The 26667-nt window shown below is 43.7% G+C and overlaps 1 protein-coding gene across 1 annotated transcript in view; it reads right to left on the reverse strand.

Moving 5' to 3' along the window:
* SAMD12 (sterile alpha motif domain containing 12) overlaps positions 1-26667 on the reverse strand; it is a 701452-nt gene that overhangs the window by 441162 nt on the left and 233623 nt on the right. Inside the window, exon 3 of the mRNA XM_073590234.1 lies at positions 16604-16730. Coding sequence (XP_073446335.1) covers positions 16604-16730 — 127 coding nt within the window. The remainder of the gene's footprint in view (positions 1-16603; positions 16731-26667) is intronic.

A 26667-nucleotide genomic window follows, 5' to 3' on the forward strand; every position in this document is an offset into this window, starting at 1 on the left:
TCTGACATGTGTATGTGAGTTTAGGCCCAATGCAAGACAAAACCAGATGAAAGGTGCTTGTAAAGTATCCTGGTCATCTTTACCAGGCTCTATTCTGGGAGATGGATACTTTGTAGTACCTGGACGATAGGCACTAAACTGCTAGCAGCAAAAGTGAGTACACCCCTAAGTGAAAATGGCCAAATTGTGCCCAATTATCCATTTTCCTTCCCCGGTGTTAAGTGACTTGTTAGTGTTAAAAGGTTTCAGGTGTGAATAGTGAGCAGGTGTGTAAAATTTGGTGTTATCGCTTTTACACTCTCTCATACTGGTCATTGGAAATTCAACATGGCACCTTATAGCAAAGAACTCTCTGAATATCTGAAAATTGCCAACACCCTGACACTGAGCTGCAGCACGGTGGCCAAGATAAGACAGCAGTTTAACAACCACCTCTCCATAATTGACCAAAGTTAAGTGCACGTACTCAGCGTCATATCCAGAGATTGTCTTTTCAAAATAGATGTAAGAGTGCTGCCAGCATTGCTGCAGAGGTTACAGGGGTGGGGGGGACCGTCTGTCAGTGCTCAGACCGTACAACGCACCCTGCATCAAATATGACTGCACGGCAGTCATCCCAGAAGGAAGCCTCTTCTAAAGTCTATGCACAAGAAAGCCTGCAAACAGTTTGCTGAAGACAAGCAGACTAAGGACATAGATTATTGGAACCATGTGCTGTGGTCTGACGAGGCTAAGATAAACTTATTTGGTTCAGATGGTGTCAAGCCTGTGTGGCAGCAAGCAGGTGAGTAGTACAAAGACAAGTGTGTCCTGCCTACAGTCAAGCATAGTGGTGAGAGTGTCATGGTTTGGGACTGCATGAGTGCTGCCAGCTGGAAACTGACCCACAGGACAGTATTCCAACATGATAACGACCCCAAACACACCTCAAAGATGACCACTGCCTTGCTAAAGAAACTGAGGGTGAAGATGCTCAACTGGCCAAGCATGTCTCTAGACCTAAACCCTATTGAGCATCTCTAAGGCATCCTCAAATGGTAGGTGGAGGAGCGCAATGTCTCCAACATCTTCCAGCTCCGTGATGTTGTCATGGAGGAGTGGAAGAGGATTCCAGTGGCCACCGGTGAAGCTCTAGACATACTGATAGGGAATTTAGATTGTGAGCCCCATCGGGGACAACGCCGATAATGCCTGTAAAGTGCTGTGGAATTAATGGTGCTATATAAATGAGTAAAATAAGAAAATAAATAAATGTGACTTTACCTCTTTCCATATGAGATCTGAGATGCAATGACAATTCTAGATACCACAATGGCAGCCCTAGTCTCACAACTGTAATAGCGTTGTGCTAATAGTTTTACGATGATGAACGATCTCATCTTTTCTTAAATGTAAAATTTGAGGCAACTTATTATCCCGCACGTTATTTAGACCGAAACACAAGCAATAAATATAAAATAAAAAAAACACAGAATATTTCTAAATTCATTTTTTATATCTTGCGCACTTGAATATTATTACCATATCATCCTGAAAACAAATAAAAGCCGCTGACAGCGGGAGATAACGATAAATGAAAGGGACAGAAAACCCAGTAGATGTCAGCTGCCAGCGACAGCCCTCGAGTATTGAGTCACGCTGTCATTGTATGTGACATGTAAAAGCCGTATATCTAACTAGTGCTCAAAGGAGTAACTGGTACATATCAGCCATCGTAAAACAATTTGTCACATTATATAATGTTAGATCCAGGAGGTGATGACAAATCTTACGACATGGGGCATTTAGACCTCAGAAGAAATAATATCATAGCAACGAGCGGCAAAGAAAACAGAATTCCGGATCAGTAATGCATTGTGACAATGTAACAGGCTGTTTATTAAGGTCCTTTAATTTCATTGATTACACATGCAAATGAACTGCTGGCTCGGAGAACACTCCATTCTTATCTTAGAACACCAATAGATTCGGGTGGGGAGGGAAAATCTGTTATAGATGTGGTTTTGTTGGGGGAGGACTGGATTTGTAATGTCACCGATCAAGGGTAGTAGAAACCCTTGGCTAAAATATCGTGTTGCCTTCTTCCCAGTAGCAATTTCTTGGGCCACAAAAAGGTCCCCCAATGTTTGATGTTCGGGGAACAAGGATAGGACATTTGGTTTGATGTATATATGGTATCAGAGTCACTTTTCTCTGTCTTCAGATTGCAATTTGCAATACATCACTCCATTTTCCTAGGTTGAGGGATATTATTACCAAAATTGAGTTTTCGCTTTTCCATTCATTGTGGGACTAATGGAAAAAACATAGTTCTGTGCTCTGCTATCTCAGTGTCCTAGACAATAGGGCAATTCAGGACCCTGTTTTCAGGAGGACTCCAAGCAGTCAGATGCTTGGCACAAAGATGTAGCATGGTCTCACTCACATAGCAGTACGGGCAATGCTCATCCTCAGGCACAGTTTGTCCACCATTAAGGATCTTTTCCTCTCCGATACTACAAACCACACCTGACCCAACGCAGTTCCCTTATTTAGGACCTGCAAGCCCCAGACTGGAATGTACAGGAGCGACCTTTCCCATCCAAGCTTTTTTGGTCGCTCATAAATCCAGGATGCAAAATCCTGTCCACTAAAATTTCTCTCAGTAACTTACTGTTACCGGATAACTTTTTTTCCGGAACCTACATAACCAAGGTCAGCCACCTCTGTCACACATACCATCCATCCAGGACTTTACCTCCTGCTTTTCTACAGCATGTATAGGTGATACCGTTCAATGGTGGGAATAACCCTTTAACCACATCAAGACCTTTGACATATGCTTATATCAAATGTCATGTCCCTGCCTTTGCAACCTCCCATCTTTTACCCCGCACTGATTTAGTCAGCCATCAAGCGTCTTTAACAGGTTGTTAACCAGTTAAATTCCGAGGTTCACGCACCTTCCAGAAGCACATCATTAATTTCTCCCATCCCAACCATTTTAAAGTAACCGGGGCCAACTTCACAGCTGGGCTTCCAAAGGTGAGACCCCCACCAATTGTACAGTGATGTAGGGGAAGTGGACTGACATACGGACCTGTCTGCAGCTGGAAGGGTTAAAGTACAATATGCGGGACAACGACAGCAGAAACGAAGGAAGGTGTAGTGCTGCAGTTTGGCCACAAGATGGGAGTAGAGAGTTGTGAGCAAAGGACTGAACATCAGCTTAGGGCTACGAAACCGCACAGTCATGGGGGGCGGGGTTACAAGGACTCTAGGGGGAATCCCTAGGGAGGGGGATAAAGGGAAGACAGAGTTCTAGAGACAGTCAGTCCAGGGAGAGGAGCTCAGGAGAGAAGACTGAAGGGAGAAACAGAAGAATCTCCAGGAAGGACTGGTGAGAGAGACGGTGGCCCTGACAGGAGAAGCCGTAGACAGAGAGAGCCTGGGGGTACCACAAGACGGACGGACTCGGGCAGGCGAAGCGCTGTGGTGGTAGGCCTAGGGCAGCCACAATGAAAGAGCCGCAAGGGACGTCATTGAGGAGAGGAGGCAAGCGAAGGTAGCCGGGCCTGTGTGCGGAAGGTGTCAAGCAGCTGCTGTGAGTTGCTGTGGTCGTTGAGAGGATGGCCAATAAAAAAGGACCTGTTGGACGCACCTTTGACTCTGTCTCAAGTCTGTTCGCGGCGGAAAAGGGGCCACCACCGGTCGGCACACATTCCTACAGTGACAGCATATCCTAGATATCAGATGAGACTACCTAAAAAGGCACCCTGCACCCACCCACATCCAATATTATAGGTGACAGATGGGCAATAAATAATTTAATTCATCCTTCCACCCTCTTCCCAATCATTCACTGCCCCATGTTGTCCCTTTCCCTGACAATTATTTATAATATATATTTTTTTAGATTTAGGAGGGAATATTAGGTAATATAAACACCAGATACAGAGGCAGAGAATTGTGCTACGCGAGAGGGACTATATCCATCCATGTATGGCAGAACTCCCATGGCATCCGGTGTAGTAGCAGTAACATTGGACAGGTGAACCCGAGGGCAGACAGTACATAAAATACGATGCAGTAGAGAATCCCACGTAGATATATTGGCAATATTTCTTCTAGATTAGAAGCTAGAAGGCCAAACCTATTGTAACTGCTTCCTATATCACAGTGACCATCTGTGGCCATAAAATAAAGGTAAATGTCTAAGTCTCCAGTTGAAATAATACATAATGGCCATACCCCAGAGAGGCTGATTTATTTAGCAAGTGTCTGGGTTCAAAGCCATACAGCTCAAACCTGCCGTGAGTTAGAGTCCATGAATTGTTGGCCGTTCTTCTTGTTGGATGGTTTGTGATTTTTTTTTTGCCAAAGCACAGAGAAAGTCTGATGATACCCAAAATATGTATACAGAGAACGAGAGATGAGCGAATCTTCCTAAGTTAGTTTTGCTGGACTCAGCTGGCAAAGTCAATTCAATCCAAATGAAAAGAATTCCACAAATGGAATCTGCCCCCCAAAAATGTTTATTATACTCCAACGTCTCTCCAGACACCAATCATAATAAAAGGAGATACGCAAAGAGATTAAAAAAATACTAAATATTGTGCTCACGTGTCCTGGGCGCACCCTTCACCTGCTCCTAGCTTTCGAATCTGTCTTTACTCTTCAGTCCAGATCTTCTGGTACATGGGGCGACGCACACTATTGACTTGCATCGACCCCCACATATCAACATGAGGCCAGGTCAGTGCCTGAAGACATTGATGTAAGACCAATCCAAAGTGTGCAGACATTCGGCGACCCGACAAGTTAGGGTTGGGTCTAGGACAGGTGAGTATGACCTTTTTTTACCTTTTTTTGGCGACCATTTTGCAGGACTCATATGATTCAAATCCCAAAAAATCTGATTCTTTCTAATTCAAATCTTAGGTGAATTTCAGAACTAAATTGAATAGTTACAAATTGTTTCGCTCATCTCTAACAACAAAAAAATCGTTTTGGACAAAGAATGAACTTTTTTTTTTTTTTTTCTTTTTTAATTTGAATGAATTGAAATGTGTAATAAAATATTAAGGTAATAATAGAAAAGGCAACACAGGAAGGTCCAAATTGCAAATTCAGAAAGCATTAAAGGGGTCTTGATGAACAATAGTGGTGAATAACTAGGAAATGGAATCTATGTCGGAGGACTCAACTTCGAACGGTGTGGCACTGAAGCTGGTAAAGTGATATGACATCTCGCCTCAAGTGAAAATTGCCTTCTTCCCTAGAGAAGCCTTGCAGGTCTTATAAGCCTCCTCACACTAGCATGTCACTCTCCACAAGGAGAAACGTTACCCCTTAGATCCCATCTTCTAGCATATCGTTTTTGGTAGCCCAATGGTTGCTCATTGACATTGCTCAATAAATATTAAATAATTTTGCAATTGGATTCAAGCATGTCAGATTCTTGTATCTTTAGGTGAGATAAGCCATGGTCAGTAGGTGACTTTCTTCTTCACATACAGATCACATGAAACCAAGAAGGTATATGTGTAGGGACATCAGGAAAGATGGCTGTTGGCTGAGCGAGCTTTCAACTGAGAGGTATCTAATGTATAGATAGTAGACCTGTCCAGAGTAGCTCTTGCTCTGGTAGACCCAACCCGAAAATGCATTGCAGCATTTTCCCAGAAGCAGATACTCCCAGCAATACCAGTTGATCATCTATGTTTTAGAAGATGGTTTCCAATCCAAATGGGACAGTCTTCATGGGACACAAGAGACAACACTTTTCAAGCCAAGTATCTGTTTTACAACATTTATTCCTTAGCGGAATACTGGGTCTTCTGGGATGACTGTTCTCTGGATTGGTGGGGGTTTGACATCTGGGACTTCACCAATTCAGAGAAAAGTGGTCCCACTTCCTTCCTGTAGGAAGGTGATAAGGTATGTCCGCATTGTGTACAATTTTGGGCTTCAATGTAAAATAAAGACCTAGCTGAACGAAAGAAAAGCGACCAAGGTTATCAAGGGAATGTGTGAACTGCACCAAGACTGGTAATCAAAATTGGGGGTCATTCAGTTTGGAAAAAAACAAACAAAGACTTATTACTACAGTCATGGCCAAATGTATTGACACCCCTGCAATTCTGTCAGATAATACTCAGTTTCTTCCTGAAAATGATTGCAAACACAAATCCTTTGGTATTATTATCTTCATTTAATTTGTCTTAAATGAAAAAACACAAAAAGAATTGTCCTAAAGCCAAATTGGACATAATTCCACACCAAACATAACAAAGAGGGTGGACAAAAGTATTGGCACTGTTTGAAAAATCATGTGATGCTTCTCTAATTTGTGTAATTAACAGCACCTATAACTTACCTGTGGCACCTAACAGGTGTTGGCAATAACTAAATCACACTTGCAGCCAGTTGACATGGATTAAAGTTGACTCAACCTCTGTCCTGTGTCCTTGTGTGTACCACATTGAGCATGGAGAAAAGAAAGAAGACCAAAGAACTGTCTGAGGACTTGAGAAACCAAATTGTGAGGAAGCATGAGCAATCTCAAGGCTACAAGTCCATCTCCAAAGACCAGAATGTTCCTGTGTCTACCGTGCGCAGTGTCATCAAGAAGTTTAAAGCCCATGGCACTGTGGCTAACCTCCCTAGATGTGGACGGAAAAGAAAAATTGACAAGAGATTTCAACACAAGATTGTGCGGATGTTGGATAAAGAACCTCCACTAACATCCACACAAGTTCAAGCTGCCCTGCAGTCCGAGAGTACAATGGTGTCAACCCGTACTATCCGTCAGCATCTGAATGAAAAGGGACTGTATGGTAGGAGACCCAGGAAGACTTCACTTCTTACCCCGAGACATAAAAAAGCCAGGCTGGAGTTTGCCAAAACTTACCTGAAAAAGCCTAAAACATTTTGGAAGAATGTTCTCTGGTCAGATGAGACAAAAGTAGAGCTTTTAGGGCAAAAGCATCAACATAGAGTTTACAGGAGAAAAAAGAGGCATTCAAAGAAAAGTACACGGTCCCTACAGTCAAACATGGCGGAGGTTCCCTGATGTTTTGGGGTTGCTTTGCTGCCTCTGGCACTGGACTGCTTGACCGTGTGCATGGCATTATGAAGTCAGAAGACTACCAACAAATTTTGCAGCATAATTTAGGGCCCAGTGTGAGAAAGCTGGGTCTACCTCAGAGGTCATGGGTCTTCCAGCAGGACAATAACCCAAAACACACTTCAAAAAGCACTAGAAAATGGTTTGAGAGAAAGCACTGGAGACTTCTAAGGTGGCCAGCAATGAGTCCAGACCTGAATCCCATAGAACACCTGTGGAGAGATCTAAAAATGGCAGTTTGGAGAAGGCACCCTTCAAATATCAGGGACCTGGAGTAGTTTGCCAAAGAAGAATGGTCTAAAATTCCAGCAGAGCATTGTAAGAAACTCATTGATGGTTACCGGAAGCGGTTGGTCGCAGTTATTTTGGCTAAAGGTTGTGCAACCAAGTATTAGGCTGAGGGTGCCAATACTTTTGTCCGGCCCATTTTTGGAGTTTTGTGTGAAATGATCAATGTTTTGCTTTTTGCTTCATTCTCTTTTGTGTTTTTTCATTTAAGACAAATTAATTGAAGATAATAATACCAAAGAATTTGTGTTTGCAATCATTTTCAGGAAGAAACTGAGTATTATCTGACAGAATTGCAGGGGTGTCAATACTTTTGGCCATGACTGTATGTACAAATATACAAAGAGATAGTACACAAAAAACTTTCTAATGATCTCTTTATACCTAGGCCTGTGATGGTAACAAGGGGGCATCCTCTACGTCTAGAGAAAAGAAGGTTTAATCATATTCACAGATGGATATTCTTTACTGTAAAGCCCCCGTTACACATAACGATGTCCCAGCGATCCCACCAACGATCCGACATGATGGGATCGCTGGGACATCGTTATGCTGATCGCTGGTGAGCTGTCACAAGACAGCCCCAGCGATCAGGACCAGCGACGCTGGACGCTGGTTACTAATGTAAACGTCGGGTATCCAGGAGCCGCGTGACTCCTGGATACCAGACGTTTACCTTGGAAACCAGCGTCACTGATCGCTGGTCTCTCGCTGCCACACGCAGCGATGCGCGCTGGGCAGCGGGAGACCAGCGACCGAAAAACAGTCCAGGCTAATGGAGCACGATCAGCGATAACCGGCAGGGGGGCCGGTCGCTGATCCCCGTCACACACAGCGATCTCGCTGGTGAGATCGCTGATGCGTCACAAAATCAGCGATCTCGCTAGCGAGATCGCTGTGTGTGACGGGGCCTTTAGAGCAGTGAGACTATGGAGTCTTTACTGTAAGAGCAGTGAGATTATGGAACTGTCACATGCTTATAATGGCTGAGTCACTAAAGAACTTTCAAGAGGACTGAAAGTCTTTGTTGATAAATATATTATAGGTTATGGGGACTAGAATCTGTAATGGGGCGCTGATCCAAAGAACTAATGTGAATGCCATCTGTGGCTTCGGGAAGGAATTTTTTCCCTAATATGAGGCAATTAGCCTCTTAAGGTTTTTGCCTTCCCCTGGTCACCTGGATATAGGTTGAACTCGAAGAACTTATGTCTACCTTCAACTTTAAAAACTGTGAAACCATGAAGATAACCATGATCCCTTTTAATAGACTGTCAAGTTTCGTGGGCATTTCACCTATCTGATGGTACTGCTGTATTGTATTTTGGTGATATAATATTCCGATACATTTTGACTCGTGAAATAATTGCTCAGCACACAATGCAATAAAATGATAAATGAGAACATTTCGTGTAACAGAGAACATTTTATTCAGTAGAAGAGATTTAGCTAAAAATACAAGGACAAAACACAGAAGGTTCATAATGAAGGGTGGTTTCAAGACCGAAAAATAAGCTATAACAATAATAGCTGCAAGAAATATGCTTCAGCCAGAACATTCACTGGCTGGGGAAAATGGGTTTCTCATCTGGAGAAAATAATTCTTACAGTTAAAATACTCCAAAATAGAAAGGAAATGTAGAAAAGTCACTAAGCCGTATACAAATGAAGACACCATTAGTAGCCGTGCCGTAAACTCCGGAAACTGCAGTACACATCAACTAAGAGAGTTGTCTAAAACAACATATATGGCCTATCCATGGGATATAAGATAAATGTATCATCTCTAGTGGTCGGCCTGCTGGGATCCCTATCCATCATGAGAACGGGGCTCCTAAAGCCCCCTGTGTGAATGAAGCAATACTGAGCATGTTCGACCAACTATATTATTCACTGTCTACGGGAGTGATGGTCCCACATGCTCACTTCTGCTCCATTCACATACGGGACTTTTAACTCCTGTTCTCAGTGAGCATGGGGTCCTTCGCGATCACACATTTATCATCTGCGGTGGTTTATGGGACCACCCTTTTAAAGCTTAATTCCTACTATCCTATTTTCCACCACGGTCCGTAGTATAAGACTGAAGAGTCACTCCTAGGGGCCTTGTCTGGTACTGCAGCTTAGCCAGTTAACCACTTAACGACCGCCGATACGCCTTTTAACGGCTGTAGTTAAGGGTACTTAAACCACAGCGCCGACAGGGGAAAAAATGTATAGCGCCCCCCCCAGTGTCGGATTTTCTCCAGGGTCTCGGCTGCTGGGGGTAGCCGAGACCCCAGAGAACATGATTTGGGTCGGTTTTTACAGACTCCGGTTTTGCGATCGCCGTTATTAACCGTATAATGGCGACCGCAAAATAAAAAAGTCAGATGTGCCATTTAATGTCTCTCTCCCCTGATGTGATCGCACATCAGAGGACAGAGAAATAGGTTCTCCGATCCCCCCATTTTTCCTTTTTTCCTATTGGTTCATTCTGGTCACTCTGATTGACCCTATCACAGTGATCAAAATAATAAAATAGTAAATAACCCCCCCCTTTATCACCCCCATAGTTAGGGAAAATAATGAAAAAAATACATATTTATTTTCATTTTCCCATTAGGGTTAGAGTTAGTCTAAAGTTAGGGTCAGGGTTGGAATTAGGGTTAGGGTTGGAATTAGGGTTAGGGTTGGAATTAGGATTAGGATTGTGATTAGGGATTAGGGACAGGGGTGTGTTGGGGTTAGGTTTGTGGTTAGGGTTATGGTTATGGTTGGGATTAGGGTTAGGGTTGTGTTTAGGGTTGGGATTAGGGTTAGGGTTGTGGTTAGAGATTAGGGTTAGGGGTGTGTTGTGGTAAGGGTTATGGTTATGGTTGGGATTAGGGTTAGGGTTGTGGTTAGGGTTGGGATTAGGGTTAGGGTTGTGGTTAGGGATTAGGGTTAGGGGTGTGTTGGGGTTAAGATTTGGTTAGGGTTGTGGTTAGGGTTATGGTTAGGGGTATGTTGGCATTAGGTTTGTGGTTAGAGTTATGGCTGGGGTTGGGAGTAGGGGTGTGTTGGGGTTAGGGTTGGAGTTAGAATTGAGGGGTTTCCACTATTTAGGCACATCAGGGGGTCTCCAAACGTGTCATGGCACAACCATTGATTCCAGCCAATTTCGAGTTCAAAAAGCCAAACGTTGCTCCCTCCCTTCCGAGCCCCGACGTGTGCCCAAGCAGTGGTTTACCCTAACATATGGGGCATCAGCATACTCAGGACAAATTGCTCAACAACTTTGGGGGTCTAATGTCTCCTGTTACCCTTGTGAAAATAAAAATTTTGGGGTGAAAAGATCATTTTTGTGGAAAAAATATGATTTTTTTATTTTCACGGCTCTATGTTATAAACTTCTGTGAAATTTTCGCCATATTTCCGTTTTTTTTCATAAATAAACGCAAGTCATATCGAATAAATTTTACAACTAACATGAAGCAAAATATGTTACGAAAAAACAATCTCAGAATCACCGGAATCCATGGAAGCGTTCCAGAGTTATAACCTCATAAAGTGACAGTGGTCAGAATTGTAAAAATGGTCATTAAGCTGCAAATTGGCTCCATCACAAAGGGGGTAAAGGCCTTTTCCAAATGTATTTTTTATTTTTTAATTTTATAGATGTCCCCTTCTTAGTAAAAACAATACATGAAAGTCAGCATATGGTACATAAGGCTTTTGTTATTTTTTTATTAACAGAGCATGCTTGCAGAATAAAGTATGCCTAATGACATATTTTGCATGTGTCCACTGTCTTAAGCCCCCATCACACACAGCGAGATCGCTAGCGAGATCGCTGCTGAGTCACAAGTTTTGTGACGCAACAGCGATCTCACCAGCGATATCGCTGTGTGTGACAGGTATCAGCGACCGGCCCCCCTGCCGGGTATGGCTGATCGTGCTTTAATGTCCAGGACATTTTTTTGATCGCGCATCAGCGGGAGAGCAACGATCAGCGAGCTGGGCGCTGGTAACCAATGTAAACAGCGCCGCACGGCTCTTAGAAACCCGCTGTTTACATTGGATACCAGCTTCCAGCGTCAGCACGCTGTTAACCAAGGTACACAGCGGGTTTCTAAGCGAAGTGCCCGCTTGTTACCCGCGTCGTCGCTGGTCCTGATCGCTGGTGAAGCTGCCTGTTTGACAGCTCACCAGAGATCATGTAGGAAGGCACCAGCGATCCTGACCAGGTCATATCGCTGTTGGGATCACTGGTGCATCTCTGTGTGACGGGGGCTTTGCACTATCTTTTTTATGCACAGCTCCACTTTTGTCTTTGGCCTGTGTCTGTTATTGCAGCTTAATGAATGGATAAGAGTGGGCACTTTCTATGGCTCCACATTACACCTCTGTATATATTTTTTATTTTAAATTGACGAATACAGTTGTTATATTTGTGCTTGTTCTTTTGTTTTCTTTTTTTACAGATTCTGTGCTAAAAGTAATTAGTGGTGCATTTCAGCCACTATACCTCTGCAAGTTAAAGGCTCAATCCATATGTAAAGTTATCTACAACGGGGGCCATATAATGTCTGGGGAAAACTGCTGTAGAATTAGGTGTTTAGGTGATCACAAGCCTGAAAGGTCAAAATCTATCGAGCCGTCGTAGGCACAGGAAGCTGATGCACCTTCTGGCCCCGTCTGTTATACCCCACGATTATTAAAGACGGGAAAGAAAGACATTTCTTTTCTAAACATTAAGTCACACTCCTAACCTGCCCAATTTTTTTCGTGTTTCACAAAAATAGTTTCCCTAGTAAAGTTATTAAGTGCCCCCACACACTAAAATATCCCTTTGATACCCCCACAGCAGGATGAAATTTCCCAATGTAGTATGACATACCATGATGACCCCTCCACACATTATGATCCACCAACAGTGCCCCCACACACACACAATAAGATGACTCCAATGGGCAAAGTATGATGCCCCCACAGTGCACCCTACACAGTATGAAGCCCCCACAGCCTGAATACATTTGGGGATTTCCTAACAAACAGGCAAATCATGCCGCTACAGCGACAGAAACTAAATCCCAGAGCACATCCAAATAATAGGAGATCACCCGAGTATGCTTGGGGAAACCCGAGCAACGAGTATACTCGCTCACCACAACCTATAGTGCATTCCCCTCTCAGCATGACTCCTCCACATTGCCACACACACAGTAAGATGCCTCATAATGCACCAACACAGTATGATGGCCCCATAGTGCACCCCAAACAGTATGATGCCCCCATTGTGCATTCCCCTTTCAGTATTATTCCCCACACATTGCCTCACAGACAGTAAGATGCCTCATAATGCCCCCCACACACACTGTATGATGGCACCATAGTGCATCCCAAACAGTATGATGCCCCCGTAGTGAATTCCCCTCTCAGTATGACTCCTCCACATTGCCACATACATGGTAAGATGCCTCATAATGACTCATAATGCCCCCATAGTGCACTCCAACTCCAAACAGTATGATGACCCCATAGTGCATTTCCCTCTCAGTATGATTCCCCCACTTTGCCTCACACACACTGTAAGAAGTCTCATAATGCTCCCCACACAGTAAGATTTCCCCTTAGTGTGCCCAATGAAGTATGATGCTCCCACAGTGCATTCCCCTCAACATGATGCCCTCACATTGCCCCACTCACAAATGCCCTTACAGTGCCCCCACACAGTATGTTACCCCCACAGTGCATTCACCTCTCAGTATGATTCCTCCACATTGCCCTTCACGCAGTAAGATGCCCCCATACTGTATAATGCCTTCACAGTGCCCTCCCATATTAAGTGCCCAATGCCATCCTCCCCACTTAGAATAGGAAGACCTAGTCCTGTTCCTATGATGAGCTTCTCTGCGTTGTGTGTTGCTCCATTCAGCAGGTGTGACTAACTTGCTGTGCCATCACAAATAGGCTGAATGGTGGAGCAGGGAGTAGACAGCTCAATCCTCCACAATTGTATTTAGTCGTATCTGCGTCCTGAATATGCAGATATAAATTGATATTGGAACATACCCCCAACTTCCCCGGACAGCAGGACAGCTTCCCAAATCAAGGAATGTAGTGTCCTGCTCGATCGGGGGGCGGTTGATAAGTATGCATGAGTCCTCATGCTAGATAGCACTGGGGTTTATTGAAAAGAATTGCATCACACTGTTGTCTGTCACCTGTCACCTAAATAAATAAAAAATGCAAAAAAAAATAAAATAAAATAAAAACGATAATATGGTAATCAGAAGAATAAACACATAAAGCTGGAACAATATTTGGAATTGAGAGTCCTCAGTGGTTGATACCTTTTAATGGCTAACTGAAAAGGTGGTAACAAATTGCACGCACATAAAGCTGGGAATACAACCTATGTGTTATGCTAGAACAATGTTTTATTTGCAGGATATAAAAGGAATATCAAATGTTAGCTAAAAAGCAAGTAAAACACAGTATATGTATTAAAAAAAAAAATCAGTCCCTAACTTTACATGTGATGTGAGAAACTTACATGCACACTTTCCTTTCTTTTACTTCCTCTGGTTTGTACACTATTTTATATTTCACTTTTGCGTTGCATCTTTTTAGAATTATGCTGGAAAAATAAGTTACTGTGTCTTCCAGAGACGATATGTTTTGCCCATAACGTGCTGCAGAGGTGACTACCGCTATTAAAAAAATAATAAAACAATAATTCAAAAGTGTCACAGTCAAGGTCAGATGCGGAGCTGTACAAAGGCGAGAGAATATTCTGGGTTTAGAAGCAGTAGCCTGCCAACAGAGGAAGATTCCTGAGAATATTAAAGCCAAAAAACGTACAACGCTTTTATTTGCAACTTTTGGAGCCTCAAAATTTGTTCTCTTTAAATGTCCAAAAGTAAAAAGTGTCAGCCATCTACTCTTTGTTAATTACTCTAGATGTGCTACTAATATTTAATGTGAAACTATAGTTATTTTGTACTTTCCAATAATATTTTTTTAATAAATTAATTCCAAAATAAATGTGAGATTATATGAGGTCTGATCACTGGGGCCCCTCACTAATGAGAAGCACAGGGGTTCCTTATTTGAATGGAGCAGCTCTTGCGCATGTACAAGTCTATGGGACTGATGAACCTACAGAGCGCATGTGCAATGACTGCTGCACTCAATCAGTAATAAATACATATAACAACAAAAATTCTAAGAAGTAATCAAGAAAAATATTGTTGGGATACAATTGAATGGTAATGTACTAACGTAGTCAGCATTACTGTCCATACCCCATGGTAACTTTTCCAGTTATGCTTTTTTATTATTTTTCATCTTAAGGGTATGTCTACACAAAGTCCTTTAAAGAGGACCTTTTAACAATTTTTTCATATTGAACTGGACACGTGATGTAATAATGGTTGCAGAAAGGAGTAAAACTTTTGTTTTGTTTTTTTGTTGGCTAATTTCGTCTCTTTGTTGTGGAGATATTAGCAATCAAAGTGTGTGGTTTCCTGGATGTCTCTTACATTCCAGCGGTTGCCAGCATCCTGCATGCTTGCCTGTGGTCTCCTGGACATCTCCCGCATGCCACTGGTTTCCATCATCCCACCTTCCTTTGGTCTCCTGGACATTTCCCACCAGCTTGCCAGTATTCCACCTCTCTACCTGCAGTTCCCTGTGCTTCAGCTGACCGTGTTCCACAAGCTCCATCTAGTTGCTGCACCAACAACCGTGACCAGTGTGCCCAACTGGTCCTTGAGCTTTGAGAATTCATCTCGCCTGGTAAGTCTAACACCAAGTGTGATATTCACACATCTCTGGATAAACAGTGTGGGAGAGGAGCAGTACAGCAGAACTTTCATGGCTTGGAGAGGAAGAGAGCTAATAGAAGGGTTTGTCATGTGACACAGCTAAACTCAGCTGTGCTGCTCCTCTGCCCACAGGGATGTTATTTGAAAAGTGTAATTTATGATTTCTTATTATGCATGAGGTTAGACCAGGAGATTACACTGTCTGTCATACATCTCACACACTGAGAAACCTGCTCTAAGCTTTGTTGGGGGGGTGCTTATGATTCATCAGCATCATACAGGGGGGGTAGATGTACACTCCCCCATTGAAAATAGTCTCATAACACCCACTCGAACTTAAAAAAGTTAACTCATTAGGTGCCAAATACTTTGCTAATATCTCTCCAACAGAGAGGTGAAATTGAAAAAAAAAAACAAAAAAAACAAAAATTTTATTCTGCTCTACAGAAGCTATTACATCATGTGTTTAGTTCAACATGAAAAATTTGGTGAAAGATCTTCAAACTTAGGTGAAAAAGGCCCCATTTTTCATTGTTGCCACCCTGGCTTAATTCTTGTATTTTTTACTTGTTTGTATAAAATACCAAAAAAAGGCATACAAGCAGAAACCACCTGAAGAATCGTCCTATCGCTTTGTTTAACTGCTGCATGTTAAAAATGTGAAGCAGTTCAAAGAAGTGGAGAAGACTGATCATATGCAAATCGCTTTTACATTGCAGGGCATATGTCCATTTTTTTTTTAATGTATATTGAGCCCTCTTTTAGGCAGATTATGGAACCGATCCATCTGAAAAAAAGCTTAGTGTGCACATACCCTAAATGGGTGTACAATTTTTGTTTTGGAGTTTCAATGCCAGCCTTTTGTGCATTTTTCATGTCCTGGGGCCTAAAAATCACGAGAGATGAAAAGGATGCTGGCATTCTAATAACAGTCAAGGAGTTTCGCACTGCCCTTATCCCGGAGCTATAGAGTAGCAAAGCGAATTTCAGATCATGGCAGTGCAAATCTTTTTGCTTATCTATAAGGAACAAATGATTCTCTATGCACAAAGCAAATCAAATATCAGTAAATGTTATTTATCAATATAAATCAATTTCCACAATATTATTATTATTTCCTGCAATACCATGCCTAACCATGTGGTGTGCTGTTAAATAAAAACAGGTCTGCATGTAATGAAGAAGGTTAAATCTCTACCTTGTGGCAGAGAAAGGGATTGCAACATTTTTCATTTTTTACTCTGCAACCCCCAAGGTGACTCAATGTTATTTTTCACTCTAACAAGACTTGTTAACACCTTTATGTCAGCATCCATGGGGTCTCGTTATGCTGGACAAGAAATCAATGCATGAATAGATGTATGTGGATAGGTGAGATGACCAATATATTGTGATTAATCACTGATCAACTTACCGGTTATGTCGTGCTCTCTGAAAGACTCATTGTAGAGCTGATATTGATTCGGACAATGCTTCTTAAGCCACTTGCACACGTCGTGTTGTGTCCAAAAAGCTACGGGTTTGGTTCCTTTAACAGAGCCCTGAAAAATAAAAGAGCAAACAATGAAATACTTTGAAAACAATGTGACATTTCGTATGAGATTAAATAGGAAATAGTTGTTAATGCCTAGTAAATATGTCGATGCTTTCTAACCAGAAACATAAGGTGGTAGTTGTTAGCGTTGGCATTCAGACATCCTGCACAATTACTCTAATAACAGGCACTGAAAATGAGTAATTTTGACAAATTTTTTAAACTGTTTTCCACAAGAGAAACACTTACTTTATAGTGACAGAACAAATCCGTGCAGCTCACAGTCTTTCAGAAAAAAAAACACCTCTCACATGTCATGGTCTGTAGGAGTCAGAAGATACTGGAAGTTATCGTTTTCCCAAAGATGGACCATTACTTCATTAATGAGTATAGGCGATTACAGAAAACAACTGGAGCTTTGGGCAAGTTACAGGACGTGGCTGGGAGCGAGGACTCAATTATTAGCACTGGAGTGAAAGGTGTAGGTGGCAGACGAGACAGTGGAGTGGGGCTGCCAGGGTGTGCATGGGCACATCAGGAACTCACCATGAGCAGAAAGTTGTGGTGCATGTGGGTCGCCCTCCCAGGGCCGTGGGGTACTCGGTACCGGGCCGGTCTCTCAAAGGGGAATGTCACAGCAGCGGTGACGCGGTCCGTAGCCCTGGGCGCCCATGTAAAAGGGATTAAGTAATGGAATAAAGTTTATGAGTGAATGATTCGTGACGCCACCTGTGGTGTTCGGCAATGAAGATGTTAAGCCGACACTGCAGACGGATCCTCTGGAACAGATGGTGTGGTGCAGCAATGATGTTGTGGCCCTCCACAGGTAGGGCTGTAGTTCCAGGGCAGAGTAGATAGAGAGGTAGTGAGGAGAGGAGAACGTTGTAGGGTTAAACATAGAGATGTAGCAGTGCTGAGTGGGTTGTCGCAGGAATAAGCGGAGGACACCAGGGCATGTAGTTCCAAAGTTTTACTCACAGTCTGTTGTGCATACAGGTGCCCCCATCCATGCTGTGTCCTCCAGGTCATGAGCTCAGCCAACCTACAGGCAAGATGAAGTCCTCCGTTCCAACACTCCGCCAACATATGTGCCTTTTCTGAACGTCTCCCTTTTTGCGCCTATAGTGAAGTACTCTCAGTACTGAGTTACACTGGAGTTCCTCCTGTCAGATGTTCCTAGGAACTCTACTTGTACGGCAGACAGCTGTAGCCTTCTTCGGGAACTCCTTACTACCTAGTCCCGGCTCACTCACGTTGCTGTTGTGCCCCCAAGTCTTGTGTGGGAATAAAGTGGTGACAACTTCTATTCCTCCGGTGTCTGTCGCAGGACCATTAGTATCCATACAACCTCGGGGACCGGACCCTGACCTTGCGCTGTGAACTTGGGAAGGGTTCTCCTCTAACCCTAATCCTCAGTCCTCCTCTTCTCCTTACGTTCTGTTCAAATCAATCTTTCTTATAGTCAGGCTTTCCATCAATGTCTCTTTCCTGTGCCAGCAGACCCAGGCCACTGAGGCCTGCTGCAGCACTGCCCTCGTCCATCCCACTCCGGGGATCTTCTCTCTCCTTCTGACCCCGTCAGACTGACTAAATCCTAAACTCTTCCCATTCTTTTGGTGCAGACTAAGCTCCACCCACCTCCCAGCACTCTTTGTGTTCCAAGCAGGGAGCCGCCGAAGGTGCTTTGCTACACTACTATGTGGTGTGGGATGCAGGTGTTGGAGTGTGGTCAGGTGTCCCCACCTTACCTGGATGGTGGGGTACCACACCTCAGGAGGAGGTGCAGTACCTCTGTGGCGACTGAACCCTCAGGGGCGCCACATATGCATTAATGATGCCAATTTAGCTCCATAAACTCGCGAAGAGAAAAAATGACACCCAAATCATGTGTAAGTGCTGGGAATTTTCCTATTGCATATGTAAAGCAACAAAAAGTGAGACTATTTAGAAAGGTTCCTAGTTCTGCTTGAGTGGCAGCCCGGGAGGATGCTAGTAGCAAGATTGAGTCTCTCTTGGCTTTGGCTAGGGAAGGCTATGAACCCTTGACCCTTGCTGTGGCCTTCTGGCTCAAAGGGATGGGGGTCGGTTATTCTCCTGTTGGAGAGGGCTATGATGGACCACATTCTAGTGCACTTTTTGTAACACTTTGTCACTTTTAGGCGTACTCATATTTAGAGCACAGTTCTCGGGCCTTAAACAAAATTTCATTCTATTCATGCTTCTTAATCCACCAACAGCATGAGTCACAATCTTGCTTCACGATCGATGACAGGTACGTTTTCTCTCATTGCCCCAAAGTTTTGAACTATAGTTTTAACTGTCAACCAGGGACTATAGGCTGAGTCGTGACTAGCCCGACACTGACTTGGCCAGCTATTCTGAGCACCAGTCCAGAATATTGACAGGTCTCAATCTATCAATCACCTAGAGAGTTCCAGGAAGAAGCCACTAGACACATCTCTTCAAACTATGGTTTCTCTGAAACACTGGTGTCATGATCCAGGCTGGATCTGACAGTTTAAATGGACAAAGTGAACTTTTTTCCTTCGGCTAGGTGCCAAAGTGGGTTGATTGCCCCCGGTGGCCATTAGAATTATTACACATGGTGTCGTTCATTCTAAGTTGCCCGGTGGTGGTGAGTGGTATCGCACCTTAGTTTTAGGGTTAATATGCACGCAATTACAAATCAGGTGTTAGGCTCTATAAAAGGGAGCCAGGTGGGTTCAATCACTGTTGGTGATATTGTGTGTTCATTTGGCAAGTAAGCCGCCTGGGGGAGGAAGGAGCTGAACATGAGTCCTGCGCAGCCCAGCCAGAGGAGACGAATGGCAGCTAGGTAGTCTGCAAGAAGGGCTGGCATGGCGTGGTGGAGTCACAGTTTATGGTGTTGGCAGGAAGTGCTTGCATGGCTTGGTGGAGTGACGACTATGGAGAGAGTTGCACTCAGCATGCGGGACTTGGTTGCTGAGAGCTGGACTCAAGCATGCTGGACTTTTTGGGCAGGAGCTGAACTCATCTTTGGGACTCTGTTACTGGACAGCTGCAACTGGTGGTGGACTCTGCTCCAAGGCTGCACTATGGTGAAGGATCCAGTTATGGTGATGGATCCGGGTGGAGGAGAAGATGCACACAGTTGGTGGGCTCTGTTGCTAGGAGCGTACGCAACAGAGCAAAGCTAAGTGGTGTTTCCCCTGTTTTGTCATCTTTCCTCATGTTTGTTTTAGTGCAGTGGTGGGATTAGTTTCCACACCGACCAATTCCCTAGTGAGGGTTTAGGCCAGGACGAGCTAGGGTTTTTAGGTTCCTGTTGCGCGCCCGGTGCGGAATCGGCATAGGGAACGTTAGGAGTGCAGGGACACTGGCTCAGGGGAGCTCAGGAGGTCTCCACTTCCCTATTCCCTATCGCAGCGCCCACCATTGTTAATGTTTCCCGGGTTTCCCTTATTGTTTAAATTCGACTTACTGGAGGCGGGGTTTCCAGACTTGTATATACGTGTAATGTCTAAATTCGCCAGTTGGAGGCGGTGTATCCAGCTGCACGTGTTTATTATTTAAATTCGCCCCAGTGGAGGCGGTGTATCCAGGGTCACGTGCGTCACATGGGTTCGCCTTGCGGTACTCGCTGTGTCCAGACACACGTGACCCTGACAACTGGAGCATGTTAGAAAAAAACAAAGTGGCAGCCAGGCTCTAATTCATCCTAACAGTGGTTGGGGCAGCAGTAATTGAGTGTCAGTTCCCTTTAATTTCTGCTCACATTTTGTCTCTAAGTCTTTCATTAGATGCATATGTCAGAATTTCCCATTGTACATCTCCGACATACTCCAAGCCTCTGGTAGTGTGCATCTTCCACATACTCAATTCACTGAAAAGGACAATGAGCATGTCAGAAAAAACGCTGGACTTACCAAGACCTGGCCACAATACCAATATAAATGGCATGATGCCATGCCACTGTGATGAAAAGAGGGGTCATAACAGGTGCAAAACACTTATGAACAACCACTTGGATACCTACCAAGGTAGTATTGCAAAGGTACATGGATAAGGCATCAGACACACAGATACGTGCATCCTTAGTGGTAGTGTGACCAGTTATTCCTAAGTATAGCCTTTTATTTGGTAATCTCCTATAGACTCCTATATTAAAAAAAAAATCCAATTTGTGACATCTCTTTCTACGGAAAAGTGCAGTCATGTATGTGTTTTATTCTCCATTGGAGGCCAAAACAGCACCAGGTCAATTGAGTGCTAGTCATATACTTTATGTTTATGGTAGAAGCCAAATTTAGATCTTGAGTATTGTAATCAAAGTATTGCCAAAACAGATTTCTCCCTATTAGGGTAAACAGACGTCATAGAAGTCAATGTATTGTTCTATATTACTTAAAAGGATATTCCCATTTCCAAGATCCTATCCCAATATGTAGTAGGTGTAATCTATATATATAATTGCCTTAAATTGTCTGTCATCCACTTCCGTCTGGATGTCCCCAAATCCCACAATCCACTGCACCACACTGGAAGTATGCCGACTGCCATTTCTGTACACCCAAGTGATGCCGCCCGGATCCAGGACGCAACTGCAATCCCGAACGCCGCTGCGATCCCAACCGCTTCTGGGAATCCCAGCTGCCGCTCGGATCCAGGCCACCGCTGCGATCCCAACCGCCACTGGGAATCCCAGCTGCCGCTTGGATCCATGCCACAGCTGCGATCCCAACTGCCCCTGGGAATCCCAGCTGCCGCTCAGATCCAGGCTGCCGCTGCGATCCCAACTGCCGCTGCGATTCCCAACCACCTCTGGGATCCCGGCCGCTGCTTGGGTCCCAGCCGCCGCTCAGATTCAGGCCGCCTCTGCGATCATGAGGCTGTGAAAGGGGTGTAACGAGGGGGTATAATGAGAGGGGTGTAATAAAGGGGGTATAATGAGTGGGGAGTAATGAGAGGGATGCCGCCGCCGGACCCCGCCAGGACCCACTGTCTGACAACACGCGCCGGATCCAGCCACTGCCTGCCCACCCACCTCCATGCAGTCACAGCTGGCAGGAAAGACCGCGGCTTGAGGCCTGTGCTGGAGATTGGGTGCGGCCACCCTCTGGTGGCGCCGCACACCATCTCCAGCACAGACCGCAAAATACCGTCTTTCCTGCCGGCTGTGACTGCACGGAAGTGGGTGGGCCGCCACCCCCAGTGCCACAAAGCTGCCCCCATCGTGATGTTACTGCCCTCGCATCGGGCATACACCTAGTAATAATAATAATATTAGCAAATCCCTGCAATTAAAAATGTAGTATAGTTCTCCTGATTGGCTATATTGCTTACCCCATGTGCAGGGCATTGAAGTAGTTCTCATATAGCGATAGTTAGTTGTTAGTGGTCGTAACCATGGATTCCTAAGCTACTGCAGTGCCCTGCACATGGGGTAATCGACAGAGCGAATCAGAAGAACTATACTACATTTCTAATTGAAGGTATTTGCTAATATTACTATAATTACTACATGTTGGGATAGGATCTTGGGGATGGGAATACTCCTTTAAGCCTTGTATTTCTTGGAAGACCATCTACAGTATCTGACTGCCCATGTGTAATACTACAGGTTACTGGCAGCAGTACTGCTAAGAGTTGGAGATCAACTTATGGATGCAACATTGGAATGGAATAAATGGGCATCTTTACTATAGTTTTTTTGCAGACATTCCCTTTAAATAAAAAGGAAATGGGCCACTTCCGAGTGTCGAGAACAGACATTATGTGAGAATATTGAATATTCAGGTGGCGCTAGGTTCATTAGTGAACTATATTTCAATATTCAAAGATTTTTGACTTCCCGGTAGAAAGACATCAGTTCTATTTTGAGCACAAAGCCGGCGAGGAATCTGCAGAGAGAAATATGTTCATAGTTATGGATTTCAAACAAAAACGGCATCAGCGTGAAACTGAAAAACAGCAAGATGAAAAAAAAAACATCAAACGACGAGCCAGCCCGTCATAGCAGGGAGGTAAAACCGCATAATGTGTATTTTCAGCCCATCGTGAACCCAGTTCTGACAGATGGGAGGGAAAACGTCAGTGACCACTTCAACTGCTAATAGGTTTAAGGAAAAAAGGTTTAAAAAGTATAAATGTTAAAGGGAACCAAGTCAGCGGTCGAGGGATGAATTTTACAGGGCAGTGAGCAAACAAAAAAAATAGGTAAGAAGGGGGAGCAGCGAGCTCCTGGGAAGGACCCATTCACCTTCTACTATTACTGCAGACTGACCTGGCAATGATCACGTAAATCAACCAGAGACCTGAATTCACTGTCTCTTAGAAAGAGTTAGCACAAGTTCAAACCTCTTCATCATCAGAACGCCACAACCCTTTTATTCAGCTAGAATCATAGAATCGTAGAGTTGGAATGGACCTCCTGGGCCATCTGGTCCAACCCCCTGCTCAAAGCAGGATTCGCTAAATCATCCCAGACAGATGTCTGTCCAGCCTCTGTTTGAAGACTTCCATTGAAGGAGAACTCACCACTTCTCGTGGCAGCCTGTTCCACTCATTGATCACTCTAACTGTCAAAAAGTTTTTTCTAATATCTAATCTGTGTCTCCTCCCATTCAGTTTCATCCCATTGCTTCTAGTCTTTCCTTGTGCAAATGAGAATAAAGTTGATCCTTCTACAATGTGACAGCCCTTTAGATATTTGTAGACAGCTATTAAGTCTCCTCTCAGTCTTCTCTTTTGCAAACTAAACATTCCCAAATCCTGCAACCTTTCCTCATAAGACAGGGTTTGCAGACCGGTCACCATTCTGGTCGCTCTTTTCTGAACTTGCTCCAGTTTGTTGATGTCTTTTTTAAAATGTGGTGCCCAAAACTGGACACAATATTCCAGATGAGGTCTGACCAAAGAGGAGTAGAGGGAAATAATGACTTCACGTGATCTAGACTGTATGCTTCTGTTAATACATCCTAGAATTGCATTTGCCTTTTTTGCTGCTGCATCACACTGTTGACTCATATTCAGTCTGTGATCTATTAGTATACCCAAGTCTTTTTCACATGTGCTGTTGCTTAGCCCTATTCCTCCCATTCTATATATGCTTTTTTCATTTTTATTGCCCAGATGTAGTACTTTGCATTTCTCCCTGTTAAAAACCATTCTGTTAGTTGCTGCCCACTTCTCCAGTTTATTTAAATCTTTTTGAATCCTCTCTCTCTCTTCTCTAGTATTAGCTATCCCTCCTAGCTTTGTGTCATCAGCAAATTTAATCAGTTTACCCTCAATTCCTTCATCTAAATCATTGATAAAGATGTTGAACAATACAGGGCCCAGGACAGAGCCCTGTGGTACCCCACTTGAGACATTCATCCAACTGGATGTGCAGCCATTTACGACCACTCTTTGGGTCCGATCACTAAGCCAGTTATGAATCCACCTAACAGTTGCCTTGTCCATTCCATACTTAGTCATTTTTAATGGATGCTAATGGATGGAGGTTTCAAGAGTAAGACACCCATGAATCTGAAATTACTAGCCTATTCTTAGTTTGGAAACCCATGCTCGCTTGGCCAAAAAGAGCATGCATGTGTATGGGTGTCTAACAAATGAAGTCCATGGACACCTTAATACACATCTGTGATTTCAGGTGACTTTTAAGAATAAGCTGTCCTGTGGCTGTTCATACAGAATAACACTATTTCTTAGCATTGAATGACTTCTATTCTGTATTTTTGCACCAGATTTCCCCTCTGCAGTCTCGATCTCTAATTTTCTGTTGTCTCTGAGCTGGTGAGTGGAGACTAGCTGCTATGATGTCTCCCATACACACATAGACAGGCAACTACGGACTGGGGCTGAAATTCAGCCCTGGCATTTGAAATCGCACAGGCCCATGCTGTCCCCGTCCCCTAGCACCAGATGAGATATATTACTACTAATATTACCCTGGATGGAGGAAAGTAAGATCTACTACAAGACCAATATTTCTAATGATACCAATGGCCTGTTGGGGTAAGTGATGGAGTCAGCTACTTTGTGCTCCGTCACAATTCTTAACAGTAAGGGTGTCTTCAGAACACAATGATTCTGTTAACAACTTAGCATCCAAGCAGCCCACGACCAGACAGGCCCTTCTGGCATTTGCCATAATTGCCAGATGGCCAGTCCGGCCCTGTAGACAGGATAGCAGGGGTCCCTAATGTCTCTATTTAGCATATGGCGGAATATCTCAGATTATTCTGCCTAGGATTAAAAAACGATCAAGCTGAAGTTGGGGGTCTATAAAAATATGAAAAAAATTACAATTATAATAAAGTTGGACATAACAAGAGACATAATAAACCTATATTTGAAACCTTGGAAATACTTGTCGAGAAATGCAAAAGTAAAAGATTCAAGTGGGCAATTTCCATTCAGCCTAGAGAAGCCTACAGTCCATTAGCCGGTGTGTTGCAAAATTTTCTTGCATTGTGTGAAAATAGAAATCAATAGGCTATATGGGCAGCCGTGAATTAAGGTAATACACATAAATAAATTGTAATTGTGAATTTGCACCGTTCTTAAAAGCAATGGAAAGTAAATCAATATGGTTGTTCTCGGCAAATGGCATTTTCACACATGGCACGAAATACTTTGCAAATTATTATCATCGCTGTTTCGACCGTGCACTGTGGGAGTAGAAGCTGATTGTACAGGTAAGTCATCTGTAATGTATAGCTAATAAAGAAAGGACATAAAAAGAATTATACGACAACTCCATACACGGATGTAGCAGAGTCATGGCTGTTTTCAGGCACGTTACACAGAAACTCTGATTCCAGTGATATGTCACTTACTGGGCTGTTTGCTGTAGTTTTGATAAAATCACAGTTTTATCTGCTGCCGATCTACCAGTTCTCTCGAAACGGAGCTCTGTATAACCCCGCCCACACCACTGATTGGTAGATTTATGTCTACACTGTGCATAGGCAGAAAGCTGCAAATCAGTGGTGGGGGCGGGATTGAACTACATGGCAGCAGGTTTACTGAAACTCCAGTGGTAATCTACTGCTGATGAAAGGGATTTCAAGAAAACTAGCAGCTCAGTAAATGATACATCGCTGGAATCAGGGTCTCTGTCTCTACCCTCAGATTAAGTGGCAAAAACCTAGTACCAGAGTCCCTTTAACGACACATCTATTTTCCTGATACAGAGTTGCAAATCGCCTTCATAAAAAAGTTCATCTCACTGTGCGTGAAGATTCACTGACTCCTTCCTACTGCCGTTCCTGGCAAGCTCTGCATTGATTTTGATCTGTTTTCCCATAGCTACATCCTGGCACTTGTTGGACTTTTATGGTCGCTCTGAATCATTCTTTACCGCAATTGAAACTTTCTCTTTCAAGTGCTTGACGATCAGAAAAATGGTTGATTTAGAGGCAATCTTACCAGCAGCAATGTCCTTGCCAGTAAAGCCTTTTTTTCTAATGCAAAGCCATATTTACTGCACAACATGTTTCCCTGGCGGTAACAGATGACTTCAAGACTCATTTTAAAGTAGCCAGAGTGGTCCTATAGCTCAATCAGCAATGCAGAATGATATCACAATTTTTCTCCTTATTAGCGCTTTCTCCTGTGCTAAGGAGAAGATTAATGAAGTGACATAAGCAGGTGATTTTGTGGAAGGGCTGAAACTCACTGTAAGGCCGGTTTCACACTTCAGTGCCTCCGGTATGTGTAGTGACAGTTTTCTCACGAAGCAGATACACTGACACACGTAGAGCCATTCAAATGAATGGGTCTATGCAGATGTCAGCGTGTTTTCACGGACCGTGTGTCCATGTGCAAAACACGGAGACATGTCAGTTTTAACGTGGACACACGACCCGCAACACGTGCTGCACATGTGTACTCGGAGAACTGTTCACACAGTCCTCCGTGCTCACGGGCGGCCGCCGGGAAGAAGCGGCTACTGT

This window comes from Dendrobates tinctorius, unplaced genomic scaffold (assembly GCF_039654945.1).
Source record: "Dendrobates tinctorius isolate UK_male_01 unplaced genomic scaffold, ASM3965494v1 ptg000116l, whole genome shotgun sequence".
Classification (NCBI taxonomy): Eukaryota; Metazoa; Chordata; class Amphibia; order Anura; family Dendrobatidae; genus Dendrobates; species Dendrobates tinctorius.